Genomic DNA, 11,896 nt, shown 5'->3' on the forward strand with positions numbered 1-11,896 from the left:
CAAGAGCTACGTTATGTATGCGAGAGGGACATATCGCCCGTCATTGCCCACAAGGGCTCGGTAGTGTGAGCTAGAGAGACATATTGCCCGTCTTTCATTGCCCACAAGGGCTGAGTAATGTATGCGAGAGGGACATATCGCCTCTTTGTCATTGCCCACACGGGCTAAGTAATGTATGTAAGAGGGGGACACATCGCCCCTCTGTCATTGCCCACTAAGGCTGGGTAATGTGGGCTGGCGGCACATATTGCCCATCTGTCGTTGCCCACAAGGGCTGGGTGTTGTATTGATCTACATCTCTCATGAACACTGATGGTTCACACTGGCGCCTCCCGACTCCCGTGTGGGTCTGTGGTCCGTTATGTTCTGGTGGTCCGTGTGGGTCTGTTATGTTCTGGTGCTCCGTCATGTTCTGCTGGTCCGTGTGGGTCTGTTATGTTCTGATGGTCCGTTATGTTCTGGTCGTCCGTGTGAGTCTGTTATGTTCTGGTGGTCCGTCTGGGTCTGTTATGTTCTGGTGGTCCTTGTGTCGTATGTTCTAATGGTCCGTTTCAGTGTTATGTTCTAATGGTCCCTGTGAGTATATCATGTTCTTGTGAGTCTGTTATGTTCTGTTGGTCCGTGTGGGTCTGTTATGTTCCGATGGTCCGTGTGAGTCTGTTATGTTCTGGTGGTCCTTGTGTCATATGTTGTAATGGTAAGTTTGAGTCTGTTATGTTCTGGTGGTTCTTGTGTCGTATGTTCTAATGGTCCGTGTGAGTCTGTTATGTTCTGGTGGTCCTTGTGTCGTATGTTGTAATGGTAAGTTTGAGTCTCTTATGTTCTAGTGGTCCTTGTGTCGTAAGTTCTAATGGTCCGTGTGAGTCTTTTATGCTCTGGTGGTCCTTGTGTCGTATGTTCTAATGGTCCGTTTGAGTGTTATGTTCTAGTGGTCCGTGTGAATCTTATGTTCTAGTGGTTCTTTTGAGTCTTATGTTCTAGTGGTCCCTGTGAGTAAGTATATCATGTTCTTGTGAGTCTATCATGTTCTAGTGGTCCCTGTGAGTAAGTATATCATGTTCTTGTGAGTCTGTCATGTTCTAGTGGTCCGTACGAGTCTGTAATTGTCCTTGTGAACCAGATATGCTCTCGTGAGTTTAAGTTCTGGTGGTTCTTGTGAGTTTGTTTTAGTGTTCCGTGTGAGTCTCATGTTCTAGTGGTTCTCTGAGTCTATCATGTTCTCCCGGTCCTTGTGAGACTGACATGTTCTAGTGATCATTGTGAGTATTTTGTTCTAGTGTTCCATGTGAGTATGTTATGTTCTGGTGTTCCATGTGAGTCTGTTATGTTCTAGTGGTCCATGTGAACCTGTTGTGTTCTCCTGGTTCTTGTGAGTCATTTATGTTCCGCGATCATTGTGAGTCTGTTGTGTTCTGTTTGTTCTCGTGAGTCTGTTATTATATTCCAGCGTTCTTTATGAGTCGGACCTATTGCAGTGGTTCTCCTGCGTCTCATATTATCTGGTGGTGGTCCTTGTGAGTCGGTTATATTGATGCTTGTGAGTCTGTTATACTGATGCTCGTGAGTCTGTTATACTGTTGCTCGTGAGTCTGTTATACTGATGCTTGTGAGTCTGTTATACTGATCTTTGTGAGTCTGTTATTATGCTCCTTGTGAGTCTGTTCTACTGATGCTTGTGAGTCTGTTCTACTGATCCTTGTGAGTCTGTTCTACTGATCCTTGTGAGTCTGTTATACTGATGCTTGTGAGTCTGTTATACTGATCCTTGTGAGTCTGTTATACTGATCCTTGTGAGTCTGTTATTATGCTCCTTGTGAGTCTGTTCTACTGATCTTTGTGAGTCTGTTATACTGCTCCTTGTGAGTCTGTTCTACTGATCCTTGTGAGTCTCGTATGCTCTGGTGGTCCGTGTGTGAGTCCGATATGACACAGCGCCTGCATGTGAGTCTGTTACATTCTGGGGTACATATTTGTGAGTCTTGTTGTGTTGTCGTTGTACTTATGAGCCTCACTGAGAATGTTCTACTGGCATCTCAAGCGGATGTGTTTAGGTAGGATTTTTGTGGACAATGTTCTTCTATAAATGTTATTTCCCCCTCCCTCACAGTGGATAATGTTCTTCTATAAATGTTATTGTCCCCCCCCCCCGCCCCCTCCCTCCCTCAGTGGTTCAGTAGTTATGTTCCGTTTTGAGATAACGCATATCATCAGTGATATGTTGTGGGTGTCGCGTTATCATGGGGAGGTTCGAACCCCCGGGGTTGCGTTATCATGGGGAGGTTCGAACCCCCGGGGTTGCGTTATCATGGGGAGGTTCGAACCCCCGGGGTTCCTTGTGACGCCGCCGTGTGTCGTCTGTGACGGAGGAGGAGCAGGAAGGGGGGGGGACACACACACACACACACACACACACACACACACACACACACACACCCATGGCCCTGGATGAGTCATAGTTTCCACGATTGCGCTCCGTTTGCGCCCCCGTCAGGAGCTGTGGAGTTACGGTCTCTCCCCGTGGCCTTTTTTACCCTTCCCCACCAACCACGTCGGGGGGGAGGAGGGTGACCCTAGAACTGTGACGAAGATCTCCGTTTCCCCCCCACCTCCGCCGTAGCGAGGTAGCGTCAGGAACACACACACACACACACACACACACACACACACACACACACACACACACACGCAAATCATGGCCTCCTTTGCGCACCTTCGCTCTCTCTCTCTCTCTGCATGTTACACATGTACAGACACCCCCCCGGGGGGGGGCTGTGTCATCGCCAATGGACGGAAAGGAGTACACTCTCCAAGTACAGGGGGTTTTCCCGCTCTGGCAGTGTCCGTGCTCCTGATTGGAGTGCAGTCTAAAGGCCGCAGGAACTTCACAAAAGGGTCATGGGTGTTTTTTTTAATTTTCCAAAAGAAGGAACAGAGAAGGGGGCCAGGTGAGGATATTCCCTCCAAGGCCCAGTCCTCTGTTCTTAACGCTACCTCGCTAACGTGGGAAATGGCGAATAGTTTGAATGAATGAAAAATATACATATATATATATATATATATATATATATATATATATATATATATATATATATATATATGATTATGAATTAGGCATGCACAATACATATATATATATATATATATATATATATATATATATATATATATATATATATATATATATATATATATATATATATATATGTATACATATATGTATACATATATATGTATATATATGTATATATATATATATATATATATATATATATATATATATATATATATATATATATATATATATTTATAATTTTAAGTATGTGGAGAATTTAAAAGCTAAGAATTACCACAAACAATCCTTCCTAAACATTTTGTTAACCAGATACATCGATCAGTTTATAATTTCTCCATCATGATCGAGTGTCACCGGAAACATAGTACAGGACATGTGAGGATTGATATATTAACACCTCACACAGCGGTGGTACAGACAGGCAGACGTGGGGGTGTGTGTGTGAGGCAGAAATCATCGACATCTGCTGCCGATGTACCTCAGCGTCTCCCGGCGATTTATATGATTTATATTATTCATAATAACGCCGCTGTTGGCGTGACTGGGGAAGCTGTGGTTTGATATTGAGCTACCTACCTTAATTCCTGCCGGAGTCTGCATATATATATATATATATATATATATATATATATATATATATATATATATATATATATATATATATATATATAATTTTTTATTATACTTTGTCGCTGTCTCCCGCGTTAGCGAGGTAGCGCAAGGAAACAGACGAAAGAATGACCCGCCCACATACACATTATATATATATATATATATATATATATATATATATATATGTGTGTGTGTGTGTGTGTGTGTGGTGGGCTGGCGACTGGTGTGTTATAAGGTTAGAAACTTACCATTTATCGGCCCCGGGCGGGCGCGGGCGGGCGAGCGGGCGGGCGGACGGGCGGGGGCATCGCTCGGCAGGAGTTTACGGTAGCGGAGAATGTAAAGACAAGGTGTGTGTGTGTGTGTGTGTGTGTTTGGGTTAGCGGTGGTCGGTACTTACGGCATGCGGGCGTGGCTGTCGCGAGGGCGTGAAGGATTCGGAGGAGTCCCGTAGGGTGTGGGTGGTACTCACCGTGGCTGGCCTGTATCCTCTCGCGCCAGAAGAGCGGGTTCTGTAGCATGCCTTGTACCCCTGGCCAGTACACGGTGGGTGGACGGGCCAAGTCTGCCATCTTGCCGGCCAAGCCGCTGTACAGGCTCATGGAGCCTCCCAGTCGGCTCAGGCCGGACATGCTGCCCATCTGGCCCACCCCGCACAGCCCCGTCGACGTCGTCACCAGCGGGTTCGGTCGGTTCAGGATGTTCTCGATGTTGTGCGGCGTGGCGAGCGTCGTGGTGGACGAGGCGGCCGCCGTGCTCACGGCCGACGCGTACGACGCCGTCAGCTCCTGCGGCGAGAGGCCCTGCGGGGAGAGCTGCGGCGGCGACTGCGGCGAGAGGGACTTGACGGGCTGCTGGGGGGAGTAGAGGGACTTCATGTCGGTCATGGTGTGGAGCGCGGCGAGCGGCGGGTTGAGGACGAGGCCGCCGCGATTGTCCATGTTGGAGAGGAAGGAGAGCATGCCTCCCGCGCTGGTCGACGACGGTGGCTGGTTCAACTCCAGCATGTCCGGCTCCGTCAGCACCGCCCGACGCACGACCCCTCACTCACCCCGGACAGTTCGCACACACACACACACACTTGGGGAAATTCGTGGCGGCCGGAGGGTAGTGCCGCCGAGCGCTGGGGACCGCCGGAGGAAGAGGAAGAGGAGGAGGAGGAGGAGGAGGAGGTAGGCCGCGCAATCAGGCCCGTCTCACTCCCACCCACTAACAGACAGACAGAACGCGTGTGTGTGTGTGCGTCTCTCTCTCTCTCTCTCCCTCAACCAGAGTCCTGAAACGCCTCACTCCTGACCTAAGTTTACCCAAAGTTTGCTGATCAAATCACGACTGATTCTCCAGGACTTTAGACAGTGCGAGTTGATGGCGCGCGGAGAGGGTGTCCCTCTATGTGTGTGTGTGTGTGTCAGCGGGCGGCAGAACCTTCGTCAGCTCTCCCGCCTCTGTGTGTTTCCTTTCGCTACGAGCTGTGGATACCGACTGTCGCAGGCGATCACTAATGTACTACTCGCGGCCCGATAATGTCGCTAACTGCTCACTTGACTACCAGTATCGGTCATCAAATAATGCTCACAAATACTTCACTTTACTCACATCCCCTTAAAGATGACTCCGCCCCATTCTCGCGCTCGCGGGGCCTCCCCATTGGCCCGGGGGCGGGGCCCCGCTCGGATCAATGGCGGAGGGGGCCAGTGGCGGCCGAGGAGGACACGCCTCCGCCTGCGATTGGCCGGTAGGGAGATAATACAGGCTACATCACTTAATGCCGTTGTGCCTACTTGGTAGAGAGATTTTGACTGCGTTTTTACGGCATTTGGATGCCAAAAATTACGTGAATCTTTTGGCAAGTATGGGACATTAAGACGACACGATAGACCATCAAATCAAGGAGGTAGCGGAGATTGTAAGGCTGTAGTGGGGCGCCCGCCCGCCCTCCCCCCTCAGGCGCCCTCCCTCCGTGAGTGGAGTGTACACGCTGGCTGGAGTGGGTAATACCTTTGCCGCCAATTTACTCTGTTTACACGCTATGATAATCTCTGTATTGGTAATGAAGACAACACGCTCGGCGATGTGTGTGTGTGTGTGTGTGTGTCTGTGTGAGCGCTCGTACGCACACACACTCTCTCTCTCTCTCTCTCTCTCTCTCTCTCTCTCTCTCTCTCTCTCTCTCTCTCTCTCTCTCTCTCTCTCTCTTCTTCCCCCCCCACTACCACCACCGCCCCACACCCCACACTCACCCACACCCCCCCACCATCATCCTCAGCCCTACACCCACAGACGCTCTCACTAAATCAAACTAAATCACTGGGGTTATCAACAACTTACAAGGCGAGAGAAGGGTGTGTGTAGCTCGCGCGCGCGTGTGTGTGTGTGTGTGTGTCGGGTGTAATGATGGAGGAGGGAGGCGGCGAGGAGGAGGAGCAGGTCTGGGGGTGATAGTGAGGGCGGTGGAACATGATCTTGAGAAAGAGCTCCTCACTTTCATGAGAGAGTAAATGACCCATTATGATTTGCGTCGGGCAATCCCATCAACGCTGTCAGGAGAGGAAGCGGCACCTCCGTTTTCTATATTTCTCACACACACACACACACACACACACACACACACATATATATATATATATATATATATATATATATATATATATATGTGTGTGTGTGTGTGTATTTATATATATATATATATATATATATATATATATATATATATATATATATATATATATATATATATATATATTAATTTATTTATTCATTATTTATTTATTATACTTTGTCGCTGTCTCCCGCGTTAGCGAGGTAGCGCAAGGAAACAGACGAAAGAATAGCTCAACCCACCCACATACACATGTATATACATACACGTCCACACACGCACATACATATGCCTATACATTCCAACTTATGAATATATGTATATACATACACAGACATATACATATATACACATGTACATAATTCATACTAGCTGCCTTTATTCATTCCCGTCGCCACCCCGCCACACATGAAATGACAACCCCCTCCCCCGCGCACGCGCGCGAGGTAGCGCTGGGAAAAGACAACAAAGGCCACATTCGTTCACACTCAGTCTCTAGCTGTCATGTATAATGCACCGAAATCACAGCTCCCATTCCACATCCAGGCCCCACACAACTTTCCATGGTTTACCCCAGACGCTTCACATGCCCGGGTTCAATCCATTGACAGCACGTCGACCCCGGTATACCACATCGTTCCAATTCACTCTCTTCCTTGCACGCCTTTCACCCTCCTGCATGTTCAGGCCCCGATCACCCAAAATCTTTTTCACTCCATCTTTCCACCTCCAATTTGGTCTCCCACTTCTCCTCGTTCCCTCCACCTCCGACACACACACACACACAAACACACACACACACACACACCCTTGGACGAGGGTGTATCGTCGTCGTAGGCCACAAGGGGAGGCCGCAAGGAGCCCGCCTTACCCTGCTTCTGCGTGGAGCTCAGCCTTGAAGCTTCAGGAGCCCCGTGAAGGAGGAGGAGGGGTTGGGGGCGGGGGGAAGTGAAAGGTAACTGGGTAAGCAATTCGAAATGGTCGTATGACGTATATCGATGTGCTGTGTATAGCGAATTCGCAGGGAATGAATACATACGATTTATAATACTCATACAAGTACGGCAGTTCCTATACACACACGTGTGTTGACCCCTCTGTGTCTGTAGGCCAAGTTAATGACCTTATGCATATATACGTAAGTAGGGTGATAAATCTATACGTACACACATGGTAGACTGTCTATCTGTCTATTTCTCTCTCTCTCTCTCTCTCTCTCTCTCTCTCTCTCTATATATATATATATATATATATATATATATATATATATATATATATATATATATTGAAACGCTCACTTCCTTAAACATACAGTGTTATCCAACGGGAAGGGTTCGAACCTGGGCCACCAGCGTGGAAGCCTGGCACCGTAGCCACGAGGCTGCGGGAGGCCACGCCAGGAGTGAAAAGTCATCGCTGGCGAGACAGAGAGAGAGAGAGAGAGAAAGTGAGAGAGAGAGAGAGAGAGAGAGAGAGAGAGAGAGAGAGAGAGAGAGAGAGAGAGAGAGACTTTAGTCTCGTCCGAGATCTTCTCACTTCAAAGCGGGTCCTTCCTGTCCCTGCTACTGAGTGTAGCGCAGTCCTGAAGCTGCAGGAAGCTTAGAGGGGAAGGAACGTAGGCAATTACCCTCAAATCGTTGTGCAAAGGGATTTAGGTGTGTGTGTGTGTGTGTGTGTGTGTGTGTGTGTGTGTTTAAGTGTGTTAAACAGATAGAGCGATATCGAGGTCTTTCTAGCCCCGAAGGAGGCCCACCTTACCCTGGCGCCACGTGGAGCGCACCCTCAAAGCTGCAGGAGCCTCATGATGGGGGGGGGGGAAGAGAGTACTAGGGTTACACAATGATGACAGGAATAATTGTACACGGGGGCATCTACACCGCCTTGGCGTGGGATCGCCTCAAAACAGGCGAATAGCGGCTTTGTTGATTCACATTTACCTACTCGTTGTGATAATGCACCAGCCACAGCCAGGCGCCTCTTAGTATATGTATTAATTTTGTTGTGTTTGTGGTGTGTCTGCAGGTTTCCAGTGTGGTATTTCTTTCATCTTGAGCACGAAGGGTCTAGTGATGTGATGAATCCACGTTACGGAAGTGAGCGGTGTCCAGAATGTGTGCGAGAAAGTATAACACGTACATGCCTTGGGGGGCGCAGTTTTAGTATGCTGTGTGCTGTGTGGAGTGCGAGTTGAAAGTTGGATTGGGACGAGAGTGGCTGTTACTTATTGCCCTCTAGCTTTATGAAGCTCTCGCCAGCGCCCAGGAAACCGTCCACGTCCACCGGGGGCGGAACTGTATGTCATAAAGTGTAGTTGATGTTATGCGTGGATCTGTGAGTGGGAGAGTGTACAGCATTGGAGCAGCGAGGACTCACTGTCTTGATTGTGGTAGCTTCATGGAGGGCGTGTAGGGCCCTGGGGTGTGTTGAATCGTTCCTGTTTGTAATGTAGGTATGGTTAATGGTGTACACGGGAAAAGCATGACTCGCGTTTGCCTGGGGAGTGCAGTTTCGCATGCGCGTATGCCTAAGTGGGATGGCGTTCAAAGACTGAATTGGGAAGGCGGCAATTTCATTGAACCTTGAGGTCGGGTCATTGCGATGTGAATGTGTTATGTCAGTGTTGTGTTTGTCGGTGGAGAGGAGGAGGAGGGAGGGAGGGAGGGAGGGAAGGGTGGGAGGTTAATCTGTGAGCAGTGGATGCTGAGGCGTGAGGCGATGGGGGAGTTACAGCTTTTTAATTGTGCTGGCGGGTTGTTGGCTAGTTACGGAGTGGTTTGTGTAGGAAGGGCCTAACGCCTTTGTTATGGACTTGAGTGCAGGGAGTGTTGTGGTGTGGCATTGTATTGCGTGAATCTTTGATTCATCGTGTGAGCGTTGAGTATATCTGGTTGATGTGCACACGGGGTTGACTTCGGTTCTCAGCCTTATATGATTTGCAGCTAAATATATATATATATATATATATATATATATATATATATATATATATATATATATATATATATTCCTATGAGTCCACGGGGAAATGAAACACGTTAAGTTCCCAAGTGCACTTTCGTGTAATAATCACATCATCAGGGGAGTGTATATATATATATATATATATATATATATATATATATATGTATATATATATATATATCTGTGTGTATATATATATATCTGTGTATATATATATATATATATATATATATATATATATATATATATATATATATATATATATATACACACGCATTTATATGAAGACAGACACAGGCACACACACACACACACACCCGGGCCACTGTCTTATCCCTGTTGGAGCAGAAAATGCCCCATTGAGGCAGTAAAAGCAAACAATATACGACAGTCCTGCCGGAGAATGGAGAGGCCAATTCTGGTAAAAATTCCGGGTAAACTTCAACCTTGCGAGTAAATGGGCAGAGGGACCGCTACGTCGCCCCCTCTTCTTCTTCTTCTTCTTATATTCTTCTTTTATTTTGCGAGCTCTCTTACCGTCGCTCCATATATATATATATATATACACACCTCCCTCCTCCTCCTCCTCCTCCCACCCTCCTCCTCCTCCTCCTCCCACCCTCCTCGTGGAGGGGCAAAAGGTGGAATCAAATCTTATTCAATTTACCGGAAAGAGGAAATTGTCGTGGGGGGGGAGGGGGGAGGGGGGAGGGGGCCGTGTGGGGGGGGTTTAGGTTCGTTGGTGGGAGGGGGAAGGGGGAGGGGTTTGGAGTGGTTGTGGGGGGGGGGTTAGGAGGGTTATTCCTGTAGATGTGTCTTTTGTTTTTTTTTTTTCTTTTTATTTTTTTTTTGGCCGGGTTAGAGAGCATTATTGTCTGTGTGATGACGGCCTGCGCCCCTCTCCGGGGGAGGGGAAGGATGGAGGGGGGGGGGAGATCATTTTGTTGATATTTTGGACACGTGACTCTTTCTCTCTCTCTCTCTCTCTCTCTCTCTCTCTCTCTCTCTCTCTCTCTCTCTCTCTCTCTCTCTCTCTCAAGATGAAGTCTCAGCGTTCTGGAACGTGAGGCCTGTTTATATAGTCTAGGGGGGTTTTATAGCTCAGGGAGAGAGAGAGAAAGAGAGAGAGAGAGTAGAGAGAGAGAGAGAGAGAGATAGAGAGAGAGAGAGAGAGGGGAGAGAGAGGCTACTGCTGCTGCTCAGGTGTCTCCCGCGTGTCGTACAGGACGACGGTGAGTGGTGCAGAGAGGACGCAAACAAGGATGCTCTCTCTCTCTCTTATCTCTCTCTCTCTCTCTCTCTCTCTCTCTCTCTCTCTCTCTCTCTCTCTCTCTCTCTCCCCAACCCTCGCGGGTTCATTCCTCCCTGGCGCTACCTCACTAAAGCGGGAAAGGAAGACCGGCTATTAAGCAGATGAAAATCACCGTTGTATTGTGTCTGAAGTATGGTGGGGGGGATGGGGTAGGATGGGGGGGGGGGGGGTCACGGCAACCCAGCGAGGCTCTGCTGCGTCGTGTATTGTGACGCATTCACGGGGCTTCCGCCGCCCACGGTCGGGCGAGCGTGGTATGGGTTCGAATCCTGGCAGTCGGTCCATAGTCAACCCAGCTGTTCATCCTTGGGGATAGGGGAGAAAGAATACTTCCCACGCATTCCTCACGCATCGTAGAAGGCGACTAAAGGGGACGGGAGCGGTGGTAAAGGGGGGGCTAGAAACCCTCCCCTCCTTGTATTTTAACTTTCTAAAAGGGGAAACAGAAGAAGGAGTACGCTACCTCGCTAACGCGGGAGACAGCGACAAAGTATGATATATATACATACATATATATATATATATATATATATATATATATATATATATATATATATATATATATATATATATATATATTCCTATGAGTCCACGGGGAAATGAAACACGATAAGTTCCCAAGTGCACTTTCGTGTCATAATCACATCATCAGGGGAGACACAAGAGAGAAATATAACAGTCAGTTGATATGCAACGAAGAGACAAAGCTAGGACGCCATTTGGGTAAACATGCGATTGTCCAAGACAGACAACGAGCGTATCATAAACTTATTATGTGGATAAGAAGGGAAATTGTTTATATATATATATATATATATATATATATATATATATATATATATATATATATATATATATATATAGATAGATAGATAGATAGATAGATAGCGTTAATGGGATGGCCTTGATTAGGGCCTCAGTTGCCCATGCCGTCTCAGCTAACATAAAAACATTTAGATACAGTAGTGTGTGTGTGTGTGTGTGTGTGTGTGTGTGTGTGTGTGTGTGTGTCTGTGTGGAGGTCAACGCACTCACTATCCCGCCACAGAATGAGTCGTCAAGCGATTGCGTGGCCAACCGCACTCCAGATGCAGAGCGCCACACACACACACACACACACACACACACACACACACACACACACACATTATACTTGAGCCATACCCCCCCTGACATGTCACCCCTGAGACGCATATATTCCGGTTATACTCTTGAGAAATTGTCTTCCTATGTCTTATTATATGACCACATAACCTATAAAGTTTCTTATATCCTCCCCCCCCACCACCCCTCACTCCTATAGGCTTGCCTCCCACCACCCCCTACCCCCCATCCCTCA

General features: G+C 47.6%; 1 protein-coding gene across 4 annotated transcripts in view; it reads right to left on the minus strand.

The window, feature by feature from the left end:
• HGTX (HGTX homeodomain transcription factor) overlaps positions 1–5,231 on the minus strand; it is a 110,416-nt gene extending 105,185 nt beyond the window's left edge. For 2 of the 4 annotated variants that reach the window (XM_071687925.1, XM_071687924.1), the window contains exon 1: positions 4,086–5,231. In XM_071687925.1, coding sequence (XP_071544026.1) covers positions 4,086–4,692 — 607 coding nt within the window. In that variant the 5' untranslated portion in view covers positions 4,693–5,231. The remainder of the gene's footprint in view (positions 1–4,085) is intronic. The other 2 variants (XM_071687928.1, XM_071687926.1) reach the window with 1 other exon arrangement.
• Between the last annotated feature and the right edge of the window lie 6,665 nt (positions 5,232–11,896).

This window comes from Panulirus ornatus, chromosome 44 (genome assembly GCF_036320965.1).
Source record: "Panulirus ornatus isolate Po-2019 chromosome 44, ASM3632096v1, whole genome shotgun sequence".
Classification (NCBI taxonomy): domain Eukaryota; kingdom Metazoa; phylum Arthropoda; class Malacostraca; order Decapoda; family Palinuridae; genus Panulirus; species Panulirus ornatus.